The sequence below is a fragment of the Tympanuchus pallidicinctus genome, unplaced genomic scaffold, assembly GCF_026119805.1.
Source record: "Tympanuchus pallidicinctus isolate F22 unplaced genomic scaffold, pur_lepc_1.0 scaffold26, whole genome shotgun sequence".
In the NCBI taxonomy this organism is placed as follows: Eukaryota; Metazoa; Chordata; class Aves; order Galliformes; family Phasianidae; genus Tympanuchus; species Tympanuchus pallidicinctus.
In genome coordinates this window covers 683,470-709,199 of record NW_026294743.1, presented here as the reverse complement: position 1 = coordinate 709,199, position 25,730 = coordinate 683,470, and the positions used below count along the sequence as shown (strand labels likewise).

At 38.5% G+C, this 25,730-nt stretch overlaps 1 protein-coding gene across 13 annotated transcripts in view; it reads right to left on the bottom strand.

Moving 5' to 3' along the window:
• Positions 1-25,730, bottom strand: part of SH3D19 (SH3 domain containing 19) — an 87,839-nt gene that overhangs the window by 48,992 nt on the left and 13,117 nt on the right. For 5 of the 13 annotated variants that reach the window (XM_052690244.1, XM_052690249.1, XM_052690234.1 and 2 more), the window contains exon 2: positions 10,206-10,245. The exons of 2 other annotated variants lie outside the window; for them this stretch is intronic. Coding sequence is in view for 9 of the 11 variants with exons in the window: in XM_052690234.1 (XP_052546194.1) it covers positions 10,206-10,245 (40 nt within the window). In the remaining 2 variants the exon portion in view is untranslated. Of the gene's footprint in view, positions 1-10,205; positions 10,246-11,173; positions 11,285-16,849; positions 16,897-25,416; positions 25,720-25,730 lie in introns of those variants that run through there. 6 more of the 13 variants (XM_052690238.1, XM_052690237.1, XM_052690248.1 and 3 more) reach the window with 4 other exon arrangements.

Here is a 25,730-nt window from a genome sequence, read left to right as displayed (position 1 = left end):
CAAACACCACGTAGAACAGATCAAACTGGTCCTTTCAGGAGCAGCAGCTTTAAAAAACACCTTGCCAGAGCATTTCACAGCCACAGACACCAGTGCCCTGGCCTTTAAGAATCCCCAAAACACACAGCTCTTTCACATGCACTTCGATCAATGCACTGTAAGCCATCACTATGAAGCAGAGGAAATTGAAGATCCACAAAGTATCAGATTCAGCTTATTCAGACAACTGAATTGACAGACAAAACATCTACCACTGGGATTATCCTCATCTCCTAACAGCCATTCAATCTCTGATCCTCCATCTCAAATCTTTACAAAGACAGGCTTATAATTTTTTTGTTTTTAATTCTCCAGAGCAACTTCAAAGCCCTGCATGCAGGTTAACGCAGCAGGTAATATCTCTAACCCCTGCTCTCAGCAATGCCCTTAACTCAAAAGGCAGAGAACTGTTTCTGTACTTCTTCACATGTCAGTCAACAACCATCTCTCCCTCTCCTTTCGTAACACGTCTCTGGGCCTCCAGAAATATTAATGACCTTTTCCTTAAGACTGCCTGTCTAACACAAGCTAGGTAAAGCCAGAACAGTTGTATTTCAATTTTTTTTTCATGAAGCAAAGCTCTAAGAGTTGGACTCAATGATCCTCGGGGTCCCTTACAACACAAGATACTTTTTGGTTCTACAGGGCATGAGAGCTCAGCCTCTTATACCACATGACAGAGAAAGCAAGGTGCACGTGCTGCTACAAAAATAGCAGGCGCCAAGTTCAAGGGAGTCAGAGATATTTTTTGCATGCAACACAAGGTCAAGCTCTAGCTCTTCCTGCCACAGAATACTGTGGATGCTAAAAGCATATCTGATATATGCCATTTGTTTCAACTAGTTCATCTCTTCCAATTAGAAGATCAATCTGGCATTGTTTACGTTTTTAAGATTGAAAAAATCTTGATATGTAATGTGAAAATAATTGTGACAATTTTTCTTTAAGCTGCTCCAAGAACATTAATGACTTTTTTTTCCCCATCATCATTCAGTTACAGCTGTATCACAGATGTAAACGCCTGTTCAGCACCTGCAGCAAGGCAGTTACCACAGTTAGGAGCAAATTTTGGCTATTCAAATACTGAGACATCATCTAAAAATAATAATAAAAAAAAACAACACAGGAACAGTAATTAAAGGAAATACAAAGAATTCTGGCATCACTGCAGATCTGTCCTAGATAGAAAAAAATGCTATTATTAACAGAAAGCACTGAGGCCTATTTGTATGGTAAAATACTTATTTAAAAAAACTCATTTCCTTATCAAGCCTCAGAAGAAAGACGACTGGTTGGGCTGCACTACACAGAGTTCTGTGTCCCATACAGCAGCACAGTGTGACAGGAAAGCCTCCCCTGTAGCTGTCACTACTGCCCTTGTCCCACAACACTGTTCTTCCTTCCAAAATGCTCTGCCTACATCTATCAGCAGCACTATATGCTATTAGTAGGCCTAGAAAAAAGCCACTAAAACAACACAATCATCATTGCAACAATTGCTAAAAAGGAGCTGTATTCCTGGGACAGGAGGGAGGCTTCCTCAACTGGTCCAATCACAAAACGTTATCAGAATTGGTTGAGCCAGTACTGTACTAATACCAGATGTCAGTGTGTGAGGGGATTGGGAAGTAGAATTTCAGGTTACGTGAGATAAAAGAACTGTAACAGGAAAAAAACAAAGTTCCTTCTTCCTACAAAGCATTTATTCCAAGCATAACATGGTTTAGAAAGACATGAGATCATTCATGTACTTTTTTTGCTGGAACTAGGTAATACACTGTGGATCAGAAGAGAGATTCAACAGTAAACGTTATTTCTGGTTGGAGTATTATGATTACATTTGAATTCTCTCTTGAACTAGAAATCAACTTCTGCCTCAAGCCTTATGAGACTGGGAACATTCTTTATATCCAGAATAGCTGACAAACCTATTTTTTACAATACCACCACAGTTAAAACGCAACTACATACTCGTACACCTTACCTGTACAAATACTTTCCACAGATAGGGTTGTGTGGTCTAATTTCAGTCCTCTCTAGCAAGGACCTACCTGTCACTACATGGGTGTCCAATGGTACAAGCAGCATGGCTTTCTGCACTGCTGAACCTTAGTTCGTTTCCTAAAGCCCAGGCAGTTGGACATACACGCAAAAGCAGCTCATCTCCATACACAGTAAGGGGTAGTACTAGGTCCGGTGAGCTTTGTTGCAGCTGACCAAGAGTAGGACAAATCCCATAGCAAACAGGGACTAAATTCAAATTGTAACACTTGTGAGCAGAATACCTCAGAAAAGAGAAATTCTGTATCCAAATCAGATATGTAAAGTCTTACAAAAGACAGGACCAGAGACTAACACACAGCTGTACAATCTGCACAGCACGCATCAGATATATTAATATAGGAGAAGCTATCAAAATGACAGGCCCCAGAGAGTATTTCTCCTCTGTGATACAGTCAGCATGCAAAGGTAACATGCTTTTCAAGAATACTTGATCAAGCAGTTCAACATTCAACCTGAAAAGACCAGATGCTACTTGAACTAACCAATTACCCACACTAAAATGATCTGCAGACAACAAAGAAGTAAAATAAAGTAAGGAAGCAGTACTTGAAAAGAAAAGAAAAGAAATAACAATCTCTTCCTTCTTGTGCACATTAGAGAAAGAGGCCGTGGAAACCAGCACAATATAACTGCAAACCAAACTCTCCCACTCAAATTCCAGAGGTGAAGAAAAATGTAGATACTGACCTGAATCCAGCCAGAAACCTACACAAATCTTTAGGGAAATGAAGTTCAGGCGTCAGCTCCAGCACAGGTTTCTTTCAGGAAGACCCCAAGCTACTACTTCTTCTGAGATGAATGTTTACAAGGAGCTAAGTCTGCCGCTTCAGCCCTAAGACGTATCTCATAAACTCCCCTTCACAGTTCCTCCTCCTTCTAGAGGAATTAGTATTTGAGACTAATACAAATACTTCTAGAAAGATTTCTCTTGCAGCCCCTTTGCCCATCAATCAGATGAATTTCATATGCTGTCATCGCAATGTCTTCGGAACAATAATAATAAAGGAGAATTAAAACCATGCCTGATGAATTTGGCCATCACATATTACTTAAAAGCAGAGAATTCCAGTCATCCCACAGCTTCCATCCACTCCAGAGCTTGTACATTTTCTGCAGGTTTAAAAGACAAAACCATCTGGATATTTCAAAGAGAGTTATTGCTGTTTTATAGGGAATAAAATATATAAGTGAAATAGTCTCAAAATGATCTTTCAAAGGAAAGAACTGTCAGTGAATAATAATGTACAATTGTGTGCTTCCTGAAACCACCCTTCTAAAACTGATGTCTACCATGGTTGTTTACATTCTGGGCAATCATTGTCATTCCCAAGGACTGCAGCCTTGTGTCCGGATGGTTCTTGGTACCTTTTAATGCAATCTTCTTAGATAGGTGATGAGACAGCAAATCTTGCTTGCGTATACAGGACTCCCAAAGGAGCACTGAAGTTCTTTCAGTGAGAAAGAGCTAATCATTTTCTTTCTTCTACAGTCACCTAATTCTCAGCATTATTTTCCACTATGAATTAGCATCAGCACTGGAGAGTGGCCCAGACAACAGAAGGAATTGTTCGGGCATCAAAGTTCTTCAAAATTCCCTTCGCAGAAACCAAGAACAGAATGCTCTTTTATTAATACAAATCCCTCTTCTCTGTTCAGGAATAAGGAGTCTGGACTTCCGACCAGGATGGTTAACTCACAATAACTCTTTACTGCTATCAGTGAGATTAATTGCCAAAAATCCCCAACGCGACAGCAAAGAAATAGTGACTTCAAAACAAACATCTGTGGCCATCAGCTCTAGACACCCACAGGATCATTAATTGCAAACAAGTTGAACCCATCTGCCATTAATTACTCCTCTCTACCTATGACTTTTTATTTCTCACTTAGAGGTAAGTAAAAACTGAGCAAGAAAAATTAACATGGTGAAGAGCAAACTAAATATAATAATTTACTAAGGAAAAGAAGCTATCAAAGAAACGCACTGCACAGAACTGCTGCAGCTTATTTGGCTCCAGGGAGGCACATCTCTGACATACACAGCATGTGCTGATCACCAGAAAAAACAACATGATAAAACAAAAGATAAACACATAAGCAGATTCCAGTCTCAAATTACACTAGTTGAAATCCACATTTAACCAGTAGGATTACACCACGCCCCAAGTGCCTTAACAAAACTCAGGACTCAAAAGGAAAAAAAGACCTGAATCACATGATCCTACTTCTCAGATGCCAACAACAAAAGTCACGATATCAAGCCCCTGCTTCCAGCTCTGCCTTTGATATATTGTGCAACTTCCGAGAAATCACTCTGCCTCCCTCTGCTGAATCCACTTCATTGTGAAATTGAGACGCAGATCTTTTTCTCCTTGGAGATCAGCCTTCTGCTCCAACTAACCATATGAGCACTGATAACTGCCCAAAGGAGGAAACAAGACCAACTTTCTAAGCAGCGCAGGCTCAGCTCAGCTCAAGGCAATTGTTAAACTGCACCCTCAGGGCTTGGGAAGGAGATGAGATTTCTGCCGAAGTTCTTATTACATCAATCTCTGACTTATTGGGAGTGTACACAGATAGGAACTTCCTTTTCTCCACACCCTAGAAATAGCTTAGACTAAACAGTCAACAGCTACAGTTTAGCCTTAAAAAAACTGAAAAGCTAATTATACATTGTAAGAAGGCAACATTAAAACAAGTGTCAACTCTAACATTTGCTCATTCTTCGAACCCAACTCTGCACCGTACTGAAGGTTTTCACCCTCACTTTGTCACATACACGTGACACATCCTTCTCTTCCAATGGATTGTCAGCAAGGTTTGAAGTCTCAAACTCCATATCTGCCTTACAACCTCTAACACTCCTGTACTTCAGACAAAAGCCTAACGTATTCCTTTAGCTTAATAGCTGCACTGACTATATAATGCAATGATTGCCAGGGGATTGTACAAGTGGTACTTGTTAGATATCAGCACACTTACGGGAATAAGCCCAGATATTAAGTCGCCCAACATTTGAATTAACGAACCAGCTTTAGACTGGTTCATTTGACACTGACTCCCACAGAATTATCATTTCAAAATCCAGTTAATATGCATGAGACAAGCAGGCTGTAAATCTGGACTGAAAATCAGCTGGACCACCAGGCCCAAATTCCCCTCCTAGAATGCTTTCAGGACTTGGCTAGAAAGACATCACTAGATCTACAGTTAGCATCTTCCCACTACGAGTGAGAGCAGGACTACATGACCTCCATAAGTACCTTCCAACTAACATCTCCACAATTAGGTTATTTTTAAGCACAGAAGCTGCAGTAGCACTGGAAGTCTCTGCACAGTACCCTTCTAACTAAGACACAACAAGAAACAGGAGTCATACCTAACATTATAACAGCATATCCTAATACAGTGGCCTAAAATCAAATTTACCTAAAATAAGCAAAATCTGTTCTATCAACTGCAAAATTAGTAAGGAAATTATTCCTTATGACAAAGCAATTCATTAAACACAGATGCTTAATTTGTCAAAGGCTTCAAACTAGAAAACCAAGCTCACAGGGCTCAGAGCTAGCAAGATTTGTAGAGTAGAAGAGAAGACTCTCACATCCCTCGTTAGACATGCAAAGCTTGAACTATTAAGCGACTGACTGCAGATTGTTGAAATGGTTTGGTTACAACACAAACAGCCACAAAGGTTCTCTCAAAACCTCTAAGGCCTATCAGTCTGTATAAATATATCAATTTAAGAGGACACTGAATAGCATTTGACTACACTGTGTGTCCTTAAGACTCACCTCACACTCTGCTAAAGGCCCGAGATCCTAATTAAAAGGTGTCTTTCCGATGAGATGTGACAGATGATCTGGGAAAACACTTTCTTAAATATTACAAATGTGCTGTGACTGTATCCTATTAAGCACAGTTTACTAAGATCTACATTACCTAGCAGAGGTGGACAAGATGAATACAGAGAAGCTTTTGCTAATGGAATTCTACTACACAAAAACCTAAAGCCAAAGTAAGATACAAAACACCACACATAGAAATGACAGCCTGGTTTACCAGAAGCTCACCAAAACCAACTGTAGCCCCTTTTCATCAGCTACTTCAAGTACTGCTCCTTTATAAAGGAGCAGAAGTTGATTGTATTGTTGGCTTGATATATTTAATATGGGGGGGAGAGGGGAATACCAAATTTATTCAACCAAATGAAGGGATTCAGCAATAAAACAACTTAAGTAAATTACAAACAATCAGCAGGTACATTACACGCCAATAAAACGTACAATCTATTTCAGGAAAAAACTATTTCATAGAATCATAAAATCCTTAGTTAGCTGGGACCTCTGAAAGTCATGTAGTCCAACTCCCCTGCTATGCACAGGTACAACACAGCTAGATCAATTTGCCCAGAGCCTGATCCATCCTGGCCTTGGAAAGTCTCCATGGATGGGGCATCCACTACATTCCTAGACAACCTGTTCCAGTGCCTCACTCCCCCCCCCCACTCCAAAATTTTTTTCCTTATACCTAACCTAAACCCACCCTCTTTGACCTTGAAACTATTTCCCCTTGTTCTGTCACCACAGACCCTTCTCTAGAGTCCATCCCCTTCTTTCACATAGCTCCCCTACCCAGCTTCTTTCACATTTAGGGGGCAAATTTTCACAGTAGTCTCCTAGATTTAAAAATCAAAATCTCTTCACTATGAGTGATTGATACACTAGTACATCTGCCAACAAGCTGCTGCATTCTTCAATTAACTTCGTTCTCTCATCTCCAAGGTGAAAGCAACTACCATGAGTTATATCACAAGAGCGTTTCAGCATTTTGTGAATTTTGTGATTTGTAGTCCTTATTCCAAAGGAAAAAAAAAAACAGCACAGCATTGTTAATCCAGTTCCTTCTGCGATTTATTCATGTTAGGATTAACTAGAAACACATGGATGCCTGAAATCTTCTATTCTGTTATTACTGTGTAATTTGCAGCGTGAAAACTTTTAGAGACCTAAGACTAAAGGGCTTACTACTTTTGACTTAATTGACCTGTGCTACAACAGTGCATGACCTGACAGTAAAAATCAAGAAATAATAATTACAGATTGTTATTGCAGAATTGACACATTTTTAATACTGTCAAATTTAATAATTGAAAGATGGTTAATATTAGGGCAAAAATTAAATGTCTCCAGATAAGATTTAACATAGCAATAGGTATTAACTGGATTAAAGGAACATTCATTTTGGTCATATTAATGTGCCAATATATAGGAAAAATCCAAATAAAAATCAATGCAGAGTGGCACAGGAGGCCATTTTCTGACAACAGATCCTTCACACATCACTCAGCCTCTCCTGTACAACAGAACTACTGCTAATCACCAAAAAAGGTAAAAGAATATAATGAAGACATAATTTGTAAGCAATATCTAAGGCATGTTTCCCTTCTTTTAAACACCAACTAGGATCTTTGTTTGTCCAAACCCCAAATATTTACCAGCCTCATGCCAGATCCCACTTTAGCTCCTCACAACCACAAGAAATATTGTCAAGTGATCTTTTTACTAAGGTTATTGTTTTGTTGATTAAAACAACCTTTCAGGGCTGAAGAAAGAGTAATGATACGGTGATGTTCGGGCTTTTTTTTTGTTTCTTTTTGTCCCAGTGTTGCACATTCATGATGCAAGGTATCACCAGGGCTTTGTATGAAATAAATCACTACTTCTCTGTCTCTCTCAGTAAGATTTACACCATCTATTCCATCTTAAAATATCTGCCTTCCTTAAGGTTCACTGTGTATGTCTTCATACAGTTGACTAGTATCACCAAGACCACCTCAATTTTTTTTTTTTTTTAAACATTATTTTTACACTAATTCTAGTTCAGAAATTCTTATTAGACCTCGTATTCCAAGTAAATGACCTACAAGGTAATTTTGCTCAGCTTTAGATCATGAGAGGCATGTTATGTTGCACTTTCAAGACACATTCTGCAACATGAAGCTTGACACAAAAAAGATGCCTTTGAGCCATTTTGTCTTTCCCTTGTCACAAACTGTCCCCAGAGTGTAAAAGGTCATGGCTACAGACACCCATCATAAAATGGCATAAGTAGTCCCCAGCGTAACTCAAGTAGCTCTGAAAGACAGCCTCTGTCACATGGGAAGTGATGCACTGTTGTTTAATTAAAGTTTCAGATGCTTCAGTACTTAGTTTTCCCTCAGTTTTTACAGCCAGAGATGCTGGTCACCTTGTGTCTGTAGCTCTCTTCTCAGAGATGATATGGTCAGACAGGGGTAATAATCCATCACACAAGATGAGAACACTGCCATTATACTACAAAACGAACTACAGAGCATAGCAATAACAAATAGAAGATCAGATCATTTGAATGAGGCAGGCTGCTTCTGCTCTGGCCTAGGAGCATCCAGCAGACATGCACAAAACCACACTTTCCTTTTAACAATGACTTGTCATTCTCACAGCTCACTCTCAAACGCAGAACTAATATAACACGATGGCCAGTGAGACTGAGAAGGCAACAAAAGATACATAGAAATAATTAGAAGCTGAGTGCACTACTGACAGAAATCAAGGATTATGAGAACCTCAATTTTCCCAACGCTATGAGCAACTTACACTACACTGTTCATTGCATTAGTTTTCCATGGGAGAACTTGAAATCTGTAACAAAGCAACTTAGGGAAATATTTCATTGTCAAGGTGGTTCACATCTGTAATTCTTATTCCATGGGGGGTAGGAGGGGGGAATGGAGAAAATTAGAACTTCTAACATAGACTGCAAGAAAAAAAAAAAAGATACAGGTGAGAAGGACCTATCAGATGAGGGGGAAACAGTGCTTCAATCTTAAATTAAACATTTGATCACTGTATTTTCCTTTGATAATAATTTGGGTTCAATTTACGGCAGTATTACATAATCTAATAAAGGTTCGAACATATAGAATACAACTGCATCCTGCATCATTGTAAGGAAAAAAAAAAATCAGCTTTTTTAATTGTAAAAAGGAACAGTGACTGGTGTTTCAAGTATTCTTCCCATTGCAAATTCAACAACACACAGGTGGGAATAACTACAGTACTGCTGGGTGGGAGGGGGCAAACATCCGCTCTCCCATCACATCACACAGTAGATATCAGCTGTGCTATAAGAAGAGGTTACAGTTCCTTCCCTTCTTCTAGCTATAAAAGCTACCCCAGTGTACTATCAAAAATGTAACAAGAAAAATAAGTACAACAAAATAAAATGAAAACGTTAGGTCACGTCTGAAGGCTGGGCACCAGAGGTGTCCTATGGAAAGGAACTTCATGCAGGAGCACAGGAACCACTGCTAGTTAGTCTGCTTCATCACTCTACTTCATTAAAATCCCATTATCCATCACAGGATATGAAGGACATCTTAATCCTTAGCTGAGAAAATTGATGAACAAGTTTGGAAATAAGGCAAAAGGAAAAGGGACATCTGTTTTCTTTTTTTAAATGAGAGGAAAATAAAAGTTTCTGAGAGTATTCAGAAAAATTAAGGGAAATTGTGGCCTTGCAAATCAATAGAAATTGTCAGACTTCCAAAGCTAAAGGAAGTTTGGATAAAAATAAAATATTTGTGTGTTTGTTTCAACATTTTTTTGTTTGTTTTGTTTGTTTTTCCCAATTTTGAACCCTTAGAGATGATCAAAGTTAACAAAATAAAGCATAGCTACCCTTGACCGAACTAAGAATTAGTCTCCCTGCTAATGCTTCAAAGCTAATGCTTCAAAGAATACAGAAGCAAAATTTATGATTGCTTCTTGTCATAAACAATAAACAAGTGTTTCGAACTTCAAGGACATGCAATTACAGTATAGGGAACCCTGATCATTCCTTGAAAAATCTTGTCCATAAGGAAAACCTGATAATTACCCTTAACACAAAGTTGTGTAGTTTTTTTTGTTTGTTTTTCACTCTTGCCAAAACAGTGAAGTAGAAGAAAGCCTTTCTTATTATTTTGGCTAATTTCCTAATTCATCCCCCAAAAGGAAAAAACAACAGTAAAGAAAAGAAGTAAAAGAAGCAAAGAATAAACACAGGAATATGGTTCTTACCCTGAAGAGCGGCAGTCTGGTTTGTTTCTTTCAGAGCGATCTGTGAGAAAGAAGGCATAGTATCAGCACAAAACTTGGATGTTCTTTAGCAATACAAGCACCTAAGTCTTACAAGAACTGTCACACCATATGAGTAGCAAAAAACAAAAGCTGGTTCTGTCATAAAACTTTTTCTATGCTGGACCATTCAATTGGAAGCAAAGTAAAATCACTGCAAATTTAACGTTTGTTACAATTCCTCTATCCAAAACAGAGTGTACTTAATGTTTTACGTTAGTGCTTTAGATGCCTTCCCTCCCTTTAGCTAAAATGAATAGGATTTTAGTTTATGGTAAAAATAAGGGAGAGGGAAAAGGAAAAAGAAAAACCACAGATTACTCAGCGCAAAAAAATCATTCCATGAATCACAGCTGGCAGAATTCCCTAACAGGATGGGAGAAAAATCAGCAGCTGGTTGCAGCAACATCTGCAAATACACTGAATGCAGTGCAGCTCGTCATTAACCCTTAAACATCTCCAAGTTCTACCTACTGAATCTTTCTGTGCTTACAGAGAGTGAGTTGTTTATTCAGTAAGTACGTTGAGTAGCTGATTTGCATTAATGAGATGGATTAGAAATAAAAATCTATGCATTACAATCATGCAAACTCAGAAACATCTTCTGCCAAAGAATTAATCAGTCCTGGATACATTTCTTTGTTTTGATTGATTTCTGAAAGCTCTAATACACCAAGAAAATATGAAACACTTCCAAGGAAAAAGACAACAAGCACTACAAATACTTAAGCATTCATGCAGATACATGCTTACCAAGTCCAAAATACCTCTTAGCACAAGGTTCTGGCCTACCCAAAAGAGAAAATGAGATTCGTGTCCTGCTAAAACACATATACTCTCAAATTAGAGAGATGTTTGCTTTGCAAAAAAAGATATCTACTGTGCAGTTGGAAGGATATTCTTACACCTACATGTATTTACTCCGAGCATGGTGACTTAGATTCTGACTCTGCACAGCTACTCAAAAGCACGCTACTCTCCTCCTGTTAGTAAACAGTTTATTGAAATGCTTTTTTATACATAATAGTCTTCCTGTAAAAGAAAAAAAGAACAACATACAGACTACATTTTGATCATAAAGCTCTGCGTTAAACTACTTTCTTCTTTTATTAGCATGTTTATTTGTATAGGTCTATGTCACATACAGAAAGAATATTTTTTTCTCTCCCAAGTCTTACATGCCCACGTGATTGAATTTTGATTAATAAGGAGAAAAAAACCCACGTCAGTAGTGCTCTAAGAAACACCTAATGCTTTTTCCACCCACAAGTGCTCCTATTGAGCTGTCATAGCCATACAGTACATAATTTATTGTGTTTCTGACTCACAGCGCTCTCCATTTCATCACACCACATGCTACTCTCTTAGCTACAAACAGCATGCAATAGTTCAAACCAGAATTACAGCAGCAGTTCAAAGACATACAGAAAAGCTCCTTCCATCTTTGTCATTTGTTCATGTAACTTCCTTATCAGTGAGGATGCAAAAAAATAAAAACCAACAAGCAGTCAGCACTTCTCACTGAAATCTGCTAGCCATCTGGTGTTCGTTAGGAGCATTCCCTGCTATTTACACAGCCACAATGCAAAAGAACTCAAGGAAAACCTTCCTACTTCCAATGAGATAGGGTAGGTATACCAGCGAGAAGGAAACGGGAGCCACAGGAGACATTAACACAGTGTCTGCAGGCTCTCCCCCTCAGCCCACATCCCAGCAGCAGATCCACCACAGCCCAGCACACTTCTGAAGCCTGCTAGCTCAGGAAATCGCTGCAGTTCTCCTTCCTTTCCACATTGAAACACGAAGCATTATTGTTGCTTTTACACATTTTGTTTATGGCTGAATTTAGAGAAAGAACATCATTCACAAGTACAACTGGCCTAATAAATAACAATAAATAGAAACCAGCTAACAAGCATTTAGTTAATTCTTCAAAGAAGAAGATAGATCTGTACATGCTTACAGTTACTTTGAATTTATTTATTTTTTTTTCCTAAATACCAGGTGTAACAGGAGACTCAAAGACTTGACTTTCTATTCAGCACTTAAATTTCACCACTAAGTGCTGTATAGGTATTACGTACAAGCACCAAATCAAATAATGCCACACACCTTTAGGACATGCATACACAGAATGACAGAATGAACATGCAAATCTTCATACATATTACATGTTAGATACACATTCATACACACAGGTAAATATTAAATATAATCACATGCACAGAAACCAAGCTGCATACCCAGTTATTTCCCTTTTAATTCTGCACGTTACCTCAACAACTAAAACCTCTATAATTTTCTCCAACAGAAATAAGCAATTAGTGACAAAGATCCAAAAATCAAATCTTGCACAGTGGATTTTCCTCCATGTCAAGGAAATAAATTGCTATAAAACATTGTAGGACACAATGCCTCTCTAGCATGACAGTGTATGCCCTTCAATCCTAAACACAAAGTCAAAGCAACTCACCAGATCAGAGCAAACACTGAACACGCACTGGGCTAGCATGCAGTTAGTAGGGTAGTCCACACCATGATATGGGAAATTTACTTGCAAAAAAATCCACTGACACCTCCTTTCAAAAACAAGCTTCCACAGAGGAGAAGCTTCTATAATTTTCTACTACCTTTACACTGTTTAAATAATGTAATTCTTTACTGTGTGTGGGGTTACAGTCAAATGTGCCAGGAAATTCCTAAACCTTTGCTGCCCTTAAACAAATACAGTCTGCATGGAAGGAGTGCATTATCCTTCCTCAGCAGTAGGATGCAGCGCAAAAAGTCAAGGAGCTGGCGGGTGGAGCAGATGAGGCATAAAGAAGTCAGAGATTCCTGGCTGAGGTTGGGAAGACCACTGCCAAATTTTAAACAGAGAAGGATCAAGGAAAACACTGGGATGTGAAGATGCGTTATTTGTACCACAGCTGCTCTGCACAATCCAGTGTTTATAAGGAAAATCATGCTGCATTTATCCCACTGACATATTATGACTTAGCAGTAGTCAAAATTGAGCAGTAGACAAATGTCATAGTCCAGCTGCTTTTAGAAAGGTACAGGTTTCTTTAATTGGCAGCTTCTTCAGCTTTCAACAACAGGAAAGTTATCTCCTTGGGCTTTACTCCCGAAGAAAATATAAACATAACAATCAGGATAAAAATAAGTGACAGCACTTTATTTCAGTTCTTCTGCAAACCCGGAATAGCTTAAGATCTTGCCAAAAAGACCACAAAAAAACAGACAAATATGGCTTTTAAGTAATGTTCTCTTGCTTTTAGAAAATGAGCAAAGAAAAGAAAAAAGGTAATTCTCAAAGAGAGACACTGTTTTCCTCTGTTTAATTTGCAAGATTCTCCAAACCATCTTGTTGCTAAGAGTGGCTTCAAGTGAGAAGCATGCTGTCATTAGAAAAAAATTTAACTATAAACATGAAATGCTGCCTGTTGAGCAAGAGGGGAACTTCCAATGCAGTTACCTCTTGAGATACAGCTTACTTCTCTTCATCCCCCCAGCAACAAACAAAAACAAAGCTGAATTAACTGAAGGACAAAGACTGGGACAAACTACTTGCACTCTGAGGAAATAGCATATTCTTTATCCTAATCATGGATAAAATAGAGCAGCTGCCATAGTGGGTAAGACATGGAAGTCTCTTCCTGGAGATGGCTACTGTTACAGCAGGCCCATCTATGTTGCGCTAGGTTTTGGCCCATGACAGCACTGCGTTTCATAATGAACAGGAGCAAAAGATGCTTCTAACAACACTCCTGTAGCAATGGCTAGCCTCTGTATGAGCTGGGCAACAGGAACAGCAGGCTTTTAGCACTGTTGCCACTGAAGAATTTTGATAGATACTACCTTTATATTGGCAACATATAATTTTCGTAGTCTTCATTATTATGCAGCTGGTCAAAGAAAAATATTGCAACAGTCCCCCTTAGGCAACCACATTAGAGCAAAAGAGCCCCAAACCTCCATATCTAATCACTCATATACATAGGGCCCTGCCAAACAAAACTGAACGTTTTCCGGTTAAAAAAAAGTGCATTTGTGCTGGATCTTCAATGCCAGTTTTATTTGCACTGAGATAAGCTTTAGTGACCAGCAGCATTGCCATGTTTCTGCCTTCCATTTTGTTAAGGCAGGATGTGTTTCATGGCAGCTCCTGCTCCTTTTAGAACTTCTTGCAGAGAAGAAGTCGTAACATCGCAAAATAATTCCACTGTATAGAACCATCTATGAATTCCATTCAATTTGATTAGAAGCTGCTATACAATAAAAACTACAAGACCAAGTATTTATCTATTTATTTTAGCATTGTAACAGCAGAGTCCCTTATCAGTTGTTTAAAAGGCAGAAAGCATGAGGTGGAATTAATGAGAAACTTAGAAGAAACTTTTCTCATTAAGTTTGATAAATAGCTTTTCCCTTCCCCAGAAGGCCACAAAAGCAGGACACAAAGTTACAGTGGTAAGGGCAGACAATTTTTATACCTGCTTTGAATTCTACAGTATGCTACTAAATTACAGAGCAGTAAACTGGGGAAAAGAATGAATTACATACCCCACTGCTCCCTGCAATGAAATGGCACTGGCACTATAACCAGTGCAATATAACCCAACTGAGCCTTGTAAGCACACAGTTTATTCTTGGAAATAATGCTGGACTGATATATGGCTGAGAGGAAACAAACACACACAGCCATAAGAATATACTGAACTGGGTGAGTCCTGAACTTTGAGACCTACTAACCACAATAAAGCCTCTAATTATGTCAAGACCATATTTTTAACCTGCTAAAGAGATTAACAATAAGCTACAGTCACCTTCAAAGCTTTTTGTGCACTCGTGCAATATATAAATGAAAACTAATTTACGTATTTGCTAGTGCTGCATTTGCTTCTGATTTGTTACTGGGGGAGGTGATGCCTGCATTGCAACAGCAATATTGTGTGCGCACTGGTGTAAACACACACACCAGCCAGAAGAGAGTGGCTGATGGAGTAACAGAGCAAGGAAGGAGACACTGCATAAAATCTCAATGCTCCTCAAAGCTGCCTATGAGGTATGAAACTTGACTGCACTCAGCACTGGTTACTTGTTCTGGGGACATGAGCAGTACAACTACATGAGCAATGAAGTATATGCAGCAGATGCATATGTTAAAACACTTGTACCCTCTAAACTTCGAACAAGAAATTCACAATACGTTTATTAAAGCTCGGTTTTAAAGGGCAGAGTAACTTCCAAAGGTTCAAATCAGCACAAATTCAGACACGATAGTACAGCTGGCCAGCACAACCAGGATGTACTTGAGGTACACAGCACTAAGGCATACCCACAGCGTCACAATGGGAGCCATGAAGAACCCTCCTACTTCATCTTAATACTTTCATAGAGCAAAGTAGAAATTGATTCACCTTCTTGATTAAGATTCATAACCACATAACACCTTCCTGTCTAACAACTGAAAAATGGTAGGTTTACATTTCTGAAACACATTTTGCTGATGTTGCTACCGTTAGCAATAAAAGGAAGTTACCTTTCAAGAAGATGGTACTACCATTTTCTTCCCAGAGATGTATGATGCCTGCATAGGTTCTGTTTAGTCCTCAAGAAGAGGACAGAGCACCGTCTTACACTAGGTCTGCCTGTCAGAAGGTGTTGATACACAACATGCAGTCAATTCAACACAAACAGACGTGTGAATAAATTTCTGGTTCCTACACCTTACAAACAGAGCATTTTATAAGCATCCATGTATGGCATTCATGATCTAAAGGTATCGAATGGGAGCCACAAGCTTTGAACACGTGTGCACAAACACACTCACCTGTCAAAACATAGCCCATGGTGTTGTAGTAGCAGTCTTTGTACGTATTTCAGCTAACTGCTCATAACTATTGTGAAATCATATCCTATTTTACAACTTGAAATAGACTTAAACTTTATTTGTGAAGGACTGATGCCATGTAGTAAGATTAACTATTTTAGGATGCTAAACACTTAGCAAATTTCACTTTCCTCCAATACCCAACAAACCTCCCATAATCCCACCCACATTTAAGGGTAATTAAAAGTTTCCTGAATTTGCTTACTCAAAACATGTTCCTATTTTTGAGGTAAACCTCAACAACCCATTTCTCCAGGGTAATCTTATGCGTTACGCACTTGTAAGTTAAGTACTCATTTAACATCAGACATGAATTCACAATAAGGTGCTGTTGAGCATTCCCACCTCTGTAGTAGCAGCAACTAATTCAGCTCTAAAATAAACTATGAAGAGTAAAAAATGTTTCTTGATTACAGGGACACACTGACAGCAATGCTGACAGCACAGCTTCCAAAACCTTGATTTATTAATCTGGAATTTAGGCACTATTGTTAGTGGAAGGAAACAGACCTATATTTGAAGAGAATTTAGAAAATAGGGGGGATGAGAAGACATAGAAAGATAAACACTAAAATGAAATACTGTAAAGCACTAAATCATCAAAGAACAAATCTGTAGAAAGACAGCTATACAAGGCAAGTAACACCACTCATTTGTCTTAAGATACTACTGGAACACTCAGATGCTCAAATACTTTTTAGTCCCTTGTTGAAATTGTTCACCCAGTCCACATCAGGAAACCTAACAAGGAAAAAAAAACTTCAACCCAGTATTTTGTGGCAAGCATTTTCTACAAAAGTACACTTGAAATTAGTTCAGAAATTCTACTTGATAACAGGAAGAAATTCTATGCTGTGAGTGTGGTGAAACACTGGCACCAGCTGCCCAGTGAGGTAGTAGATGCCCCCTGCCAGGAAGCATTCAAGGCCAGGCTGGATGGGGCTGCGAACAACCTGGTTTGAGGGAGGTGTCCCTGCCTACAGCAAGAGGTTGGAACTAGATCATTTTAGGTCCCTTCCAACCCAAACCATTCTATGATTTTTCAGGTATTCCTGTTCTTGTCATAGTCACTGAGGACCTTGGGACATTCTAACTAACCAACCCTGTTCTCCAGGGACAAGATTTCTGATGCACTGTTTGAAGTGGGCTTCCATTTCAGCTTCCTATCTCAAATTGTCATCAGACTCTAACTTGCAGCTGATCAGATTGGTCTGCACATCCTCATTTTCCTATGCCCAATACTGAAGCCTTGGTCACTGAACTCTCTCATTTCTTGCACAGATGCACCTTCTGCAGGTTGTGAAATCACAGTATGTGGAATCCAGCTGCACGCTGAGTGCACAGTGACTCCTTAGCAAGATGGTCCTTGAGGACCAAATGATATTTAAGGATCTTTTTAACTTTATGAAGTGCAAGAGGCCTTTTTGTAAGTAATCTGTTTTGTGGGAATTTCAAAAAAAAAAAAAAAAACCAAACAAAAAGAAACCACACACATCTATATGAGAAGCAATTGTCATACTTACTTTCAGATAATCTTTAATTTCCATTTCATTGTTTGGACTGAAGCACCAATGGCATTTAAGGATAATATTTGATTAACAGAACCATAGTTTGGGTCTGAAGGGACCTAAAACCATCTAGTCCCAACTAGTTTAAGATCACGTAGTTCCAACCCGCCGCTGCAGGCAGGGACAGTGCCCATAAACCAGGTTGCTCACAGCCCCATCCAGCTTGGCTTGGAATTTTTCCACAGCAGAGGCATCCACAACCTCACTGGTCAATCTCTTCTGTTATCTCAGCACCCTCACAGTAAAGAATTTCTTCCTGATATCTCATTTTAATCTACCCTCTTCCAGTTTAATATCATTTCACCTTGTACTGTCAGTATAAGCCCTTGAAAAACATCCCTCCACAGCTTTCCTGTAGGCCCCCACCAGGTACTGGAAGGCCACTAAAAAAACCTCCCTGAGGTTTTCTGTTCTCCAAACTGGAGCCCTCCAACTATGACCTTCTTATCATGGGCCCACTTGCCTAACCAGTGAGGAACATTTAGATATATTTCCAGGCCCCCAAACAGAAAAAAGCAATTTATGAAGAAGGAACATAGAAAATGAATGAGAGGGATAAGGAGGAAATAGCATGTCAGAAAAAAAAAGAAAAAAAAAAAAAAAAAGAATGAACACCATCCACTGAGATAGGAGAGGCAAGCAACCCTCTTGGAGCACAGGGCTTTTACACCCCTTGTTAAGAAACACATGCTCAGAAAACGTTACCATGGTTCACAACCCAGATTGCTGTGTTGCTTACTTAAAAATTGAAAAACATGGATAAGGAAGACTCAGTCTGCAAGATGTAAACGTACATAAATCATAACAAAAACACTGTCTCTTTGTGAACCAAATGAAAGCTCTAAGTCACAATTTAAGCAGTATCTTAAAAATAACCGTTCACATTACAGGCATACACCTTTTATTCTTCACTAGCGGGCCTTGTAGTTCAGGTAAGAGCTGACTGCACCTGTCTCCCGATTTCTGAGAAATTACAGTACTTCATAAAGCTCTCTCATCTGTTTTTCAGAATGTTTAGCAATTGTACTTCCTCCTCCTTCAGGCTTTCAGAAAACACACAATAGGAAAAAAGCTATTATAATAAGTCCTTCTTAGTAGCTTCTAGCCTTGACATTAGGTTAGCGCATCTAGTCTTCAGTCTTCTAAATAATTCCACTCTCATCCGATTGCTGTTCAAGGTAACATGCAGCAGTTCCTCTCTACTATCCAATGAAAGGCTTCAAAAGCCATAAAGCATCTTTAAACAACTGATGACAAGATGGCAAAGCCACCAGCAACCTGAAAAGGCAAAAACAAGGCTCCTGTGTTTACCACAGAGGAGAAAAAATAAGGGAATTTCACCCAGGAATCCAAAGCTGCCAGTGACCATTGCAATCAGCACTACCTTAGAGCAACAGATCCATTCCCAAGCATGCCTAGACCTGACCTTTTCCCTATCCTGCTCCTGTGCATACATCAGAGGATTCAGCAGAGCCATCCAACCCACACTACTGAGCACCTTAACTTCACTCTGTCGCCAAGAGCGTAACAACGTTCCTCAACTACGTGTTCTTAATGATGGATCCACCAATGCCAACTAAGCAGCAAATGGAGAAAGAAAGTGTGCTTAGAGTCACAGTAGCAGCTACTATGCCATTTCTAGAGTAGATGCTGGTGATCTACAGAGTATTGCATATGGAATAAGCATGGGAAAAGATACTTGGCCCTCTTGATACCGTGCCTACTACTGCTGGAAACATGAGGTCTGCTTCTCTTCTCTCAGCAATACTGCTTCTCCAAGCACTGTCTTGACCTGCTTAAACAAAGAGGTGGTGGACTACAGCACGCATCTTCCGCTCCAGTACTCTCCCTCTGGTGAGCTTCATCCTTCCAGTTTGGAGATCACTGACTATTTTTCAAGATATACTTAGAATCGTATAGACCTTCAAGAAAATTCTATAAAGGTCTTGGAAGAGACCATCAAGATCACCAAGTTCAACCATCAATCCAAAATTTTGACAAATCACAAGCTTGCGGTACCTGTCATGAGATAATAGTGGCATCTGAATGCCATTTTCCGAGTACCAAGTAACAAAACATTTTTCCAGAACTTTTAATTTGATCCCAAATCCCATCATTTCTACTAGTTTCTATACTGCAGATTTACAGTACAACCATAAAATGAATACAACACACCAAGGGAACGATTTATTATGTGAAAGTTATCAAAATGCTGAGCTTGTTCCCAGGCTTTTATGTCCCATCACTCACATAGGATGAGTAAACAATATTTTAATAATAAATAACACAACAGCACTCTGTTCACTCAAAAATTCTTGTAAATGATTTAACACAGATGTGCACAACCCAAATCAATTTTCATGTGTTGATCTCTTATACTGACTGCTTGGGTTTTAATGCAAGACAGAGCGCATGATGAATATAAATCTATCACCTCAAGAAAACTATTTACATTTAATTTTAGCTTGTCTCCTGCATACAGAAATAAAATGCTATAGCTGAAGAAACGAACTACCACTAATAGCTTATTTCATGCATACAGTATCCTGTCTAGAAGGAGAATGCAGGAGAAATACCTTCATAAGAAACAAAGTGCCTGAAATTTACTTACAGTTTCTGGAATATAAATCACCGTGTTCTAAGTCACATTAAAAAAAGCAAAATATTTATGGAACATTCATCATCACAATCCAAAAACTAATGAATAGCATATAAAATATCAGCCAGCATGTAACAGAGAAATTTTAAATAATGCATAATTAAGTTGTGTTCTTACTACATGGTAACATTTGAAGGTCAAAAGTTTAAGTGGCTTTAAAAAGGAATTAATTTAACATAGATTTTCATATGAGCTTCCAATAAGTCTCTAAGATATTGGCTGCTAAGGAGAAGGAAACCTTCTTGGTAATAAAAATTAAATTCCAGTAGAGGTTTCTTGTATACTTTCTTGAAGACACTTAGACGCACTTGTAAGAAATAGATTTTAATCAAAATTCATCTCTTATCTGATACATCATAACTTTTCTATGGACATCAAAATTGTCGAAGTCTTACTTTGAGGTTTTTCCCAGTTTGGACCATGAGGCAAAATAATTTCAAGCTTCACTGTGAACCAACCTTTCAGGCTGGTTCCAAACACAGCTACATACAGCCACAAGAAGCCAGAAGATTTTTTTTTCCTTGTTGTTCTGTGTGCAAAAGGAATCACAGACAAATGAAGTTCATCTTTGAAGCATCTTATTTAGAACTCTATTAAATGTTGTTCAAGTGTCCTGAGATCAAGACAAAATGTCAAATTGATGTTTTTAGAACACATCCAAACCATAGAAAACTGCCGATTTACAACTCCACCTGAATCAGTTAGTATAACACAACACTACATCACATAATCAACTTAAAGACAGCGATATCCATAAAATGCTGTCTTTTAAAATTCATAAAGCATCGGGAAAACAAATGAAGATGTCCTGCTACATGCCATCATCCACTAAATCTATGCTTGCCCTAAAAACTTATTTTCATTCTTCACTAAGGAGAAGGATGATTGCCAAGCATAAACCACAGACAAACAGATAATATGTTGTCTTCTCAAATCCATAGTTGGAATGTTTCAGTAACTTTAGTACATGTTTCTCAAGCACAGTGCAAAATTTAGCCAATGCTTCATCTCTGGTTTTGTAAAACACTGGATATGCGAAGCAGAACTGCCCAGTGAGAGTACTGAAAGGACCAGGTTTTTCCAGCCCAGTATAGAGCAGGCAAACAAGTTACTTAACAGCAGCATACAACTGTTTGAAGGGCAGTAAGAGAGCTCAAAAATCCAAGCTGTTCCTGATATTAGCAGACAGTGTAACAAGAGGCAATAAAGACAAATGAAGCTTTGGTGGTTCAGGATGAATATGAGAAACAATTCCTTTGCTAGGAGGTAGTGCAGCACTAGAAGAGGTTGCCAATCCTTTTTTGGGAGATACTGTTCACAACATAGCTAAAGAAAGCCTTGCGGGATGGATTCTGTCTCAGCAAGATTCCTGCACCAATTCAGAGGCTGGATAAGGCCACCCTCAGAGCTCACTTTCACCCAATTCGGTGGCTACTTTAAGTCACAGAAAGTAAAAACATAAAAATAATTAAAATAAAAAAAAAAACAAGCAACTACGCACTATTATATGTAAAGCATTGTATTAACTAGAGATAATAAGCATCAATGGAATAGATGTCAAATGATTTTAAGTGCTTTCAAAATTAAAATTCATATTGCACTACAGATATACATATACACACATACACACACACACACACACACACACACACACAAAGGTCAACACCACCTCTCCATTGTTTCCAGATTTTAACTTAAGGCTATACTGCCAAAAGTTAATAATTAACAATGTTATTTACAAATATTAAGCCTGTTTCATCCGTAAACAAAAACTGATGTTGTAAAACCTTATTAAGAATCACAGAATGGCTTGGATTGGAAGGGAGCTTAAAATTGCCACAGGCAGAGACACCTCCCACTAGGCAAGTTGCTCAGGTTTTCACCATGATATTGTGACTCACTCTGCCCTTTACTATCAATACCATTTCGTTATGCAACAATCCTGTTTTATTACTTGTTACCTTGACAGGAAATGATTGATTACAACATGCAGTAAATAGCATGGTCTTCGGACAATCATAACTCAGTGGGTTGTTCTGTTCAGCTATAATCTCATCACTCCTTACGCAATGATTCATTTTTGTGCTTCTCTTCGGCTGTAATCTAGCAGAAGGTTCATTCCATCACATAACTCTTCACTGTTATTTGTCATTATACAGTCTCCTTAGCTAGGTAAACACTACACCGTGCCAACTATCACCAATTATTCAGTAATTTTCCTTAGAGTAACATCTATTTTTGGAAGGGTTCTTTCTTCAGAAGACAACTTCTGTTTTGGTTCAGTTGATACTCGCCTGAACTTCAAGATTTTTTTTTTTCTGCCACTGACAATACACTAGATTATTTTTTTTTTAAATGCATTTCCACGTACAGGCTACATTATTACCTGCACAAAAACTTAACAGTCCTACGCTTAACCCACCAAACCCCAAACCAGATTTGCGGAGCAATAAATTTAGGGGAAACATGCAGTAACTTCAGTAAGCTATAGAAAAAACCTTACCAGGTAATCTAATTAACCAGGTAATCCTTACCTGATATAACATACTAGCTCTAGCATGAGATTATTACATAAGAATTACATTATTGGTGTTCTTTAAATGCTTTACTGTGTGGTGCCTCAATCACAAAGCTGGAAGCCCTGGAGCCTGAATTGGGACTGCAAAAACTAAAATAGACCAAATCCCAAGAAAACAAGAGCTCTTAATCCAGCTGGCAACCAACCTTTCCACCTCTTTAACTTGTGATCCATCTGATTAAATAAACGCTCACAAAGCTTTCTTCTTTTCAAGGACTTCTTGTGTGCACACGGACAGGCTAGCAGATCACAAGTATACTTTGCATTCATACAATACAATTGATCTGTTATTATCTTCTCCCCTTTTGAGTTGGTTACTCTTACTGCAGAAAAGTGGAACAACTTCCAGATTAGTACTGAAGGACACAAGAATGCTGATGACAAAGATCCCAGTTGACCATTCCTGACTTCTGTAAGCAGAAGCAGATTGTTCCCCTACATAAATGTAAGGTTTAGTTAAGCTTATAGTAATACAACACCTAATTCCTACAGCCACTTTCTCTGCATCACATTTTTTTCTCTACCCCAGGGTCACAGCACCCCATGGGAGCTGTTATGACCAAGCTGTTCATATTATGATCCAGTGAACCCTAAAGATCATCACTCAATCAGTTACAGGCTGAATTTCATGAACAGTCTCAGACCTTACTCTTTTATCCTGGAGACTGAACACATATGAAGTAATTTGGGAACAACTACAACACTCCTGTAGCAAATATTATCTGCGAAAAAGAGTCCCTGATGCCTGCAAAGTACTGTTCCCTGCATTTCTTCAGCCACACTCCACCAACATACCGCCTTAAGTTCTCAGCATGTTGAGAGGGGCAATGTTCAACCTTAATTTGTCACATTTGACACAGCTCATTGTTCTCAGCTTCCAAAACAAGTCAGCACCAGTATGATGTGGGAGTTGTGGGAGTTTAAAAAAATTGATCCATCTTAACTGGATTTTGTTTTGGCTGAAAACCAAAACATCCATTCAACTGACCAACCAAAAAACGGTAATTTCACCCATAACCTAAATAAGCCTGATAGAGCTGATAAGTTCCAGAAAACACTCCCAAACTATGGGAAGAAACAGGAAAAAAATCATCAGATATTTTAGTCAACATATCAAAATTTATAGCCACTGTGCAGGAGCAAACCACAGACAAACATTTGCCATAAAAACAGAATAATATTAAATTAGGTTAATGTCTTTCTGTACTACTGGCCATCTGTAGTTTTAACTGCATATTAAATTAAAAATCACAATAGTTCTTCATTATGAACTTCAATTTTATTACTGACTTCTACATTTGGCTATTTTTCTTCTTATTTGAAGTAAAGAAACATCTGCTACCTCCATTACAGATTCATCTTTTTGTAGGAACACTGACTAGAATTCAAAGTGAAATGACATACATGCTAAATGAGTTTAAATTTCCCATGTGCTTCAGGTAACACCAGAATACTGAGATTTTCTCTCACTCCTAAAAGGGCAAGTCTTTAGTGGACAGACACAAAATTAACCAAAGCAATTCATAACTAAGATTTACTGGACTCACTATAAGGTCTCCTGGAAATGCACTTATTTTACTATGTACACACAAAATACAAAGCTACTCAACACAGGAAAGCATACCACAGAGTCCAAAGTTTAATTGGATAAATAAGTCTAAAGGAATAGAACATCTTAAGTTTGTTTGATTTTTCTTTTTTAATATTCACAGCACTTTTTTAATAAAGTAAGAATACTAATACTCTAAATTAAAAAAAAATCTGTTGAAATTCAAGATTCTGTTAGAATGTTTTCTGTAACTTTGAATAAGAATGTATGCAGCCCAAACATGGGACAAAAGAAGGGAATAAAGAATCACATTTTATTTATATTGTTTGAAAAAGTTCCTCATAGGAGCAATTCCATCTCATTTATCTGTGTAGCTTTTTTTTTTTTTAAGAATATATCCTAGTTTTATTTCCTATTACTTGAACAGTGAAAAGAAATAAAACCAAGACAACCAGCATTTTTTCAAAAAGAAAACCGTTCTATTAACACGATTCGCCAAGTGCTCTGCTCCTGTTTTCTTCCAGTTTTTCCAGAATATGCTAATCAAAAAAAGCTTTCTTGAATTCAGAGATAACTCACCTATTGGCATGACATGCAATGGTGTAAATAGGCCATCACAAAACGTAGTTAAGCTATCTAAGATGAACTGTCATGGACAAGCAAGGCTCTGATCCCACCTCATCCAGCAATATCTACAAGTACCCATTCCCTACTTTAACATCAGTGCTGACACTTGCCTACTGCTTCAGCAAGATCCTTCAGCTTATTAAACCAGCAAAAATAAATCCAAACACCCTATCTAATCCATGAAAAAAAAGAAAAACACACAAGTAGATCTCCAACAGCTCAAGCTATATTTTCTCAACAATCAAAGCCAAACTTACTCCTGGCTGGCATAGAATCTTACCTCCCTCAGGCCTCATGTTCCCACTCTCTCTTTTGTGCCAGCTTCAACATTCATCAGATTCTGTACAGAAGCACTCCAGCAAGCTGAATCCGCAGAACGTCATCTACCAAAGAGACGAAAAACAGCTTTCTGCTGGGCCAGTGCACTGAAACAGGTTGGTGCACGTCCTAGTGAACACAAGAACTCTGAGCTCAGCCTCCACAGCCACCAGAGCAATCAGCCCAGGCTGCCACAAAAGCACACTTGGCTCACCAGCAGGTCAGACAAGTAGCAGAGCTTGTGACCCCAGAGAGAATAGAACTGTACGTCCAAGA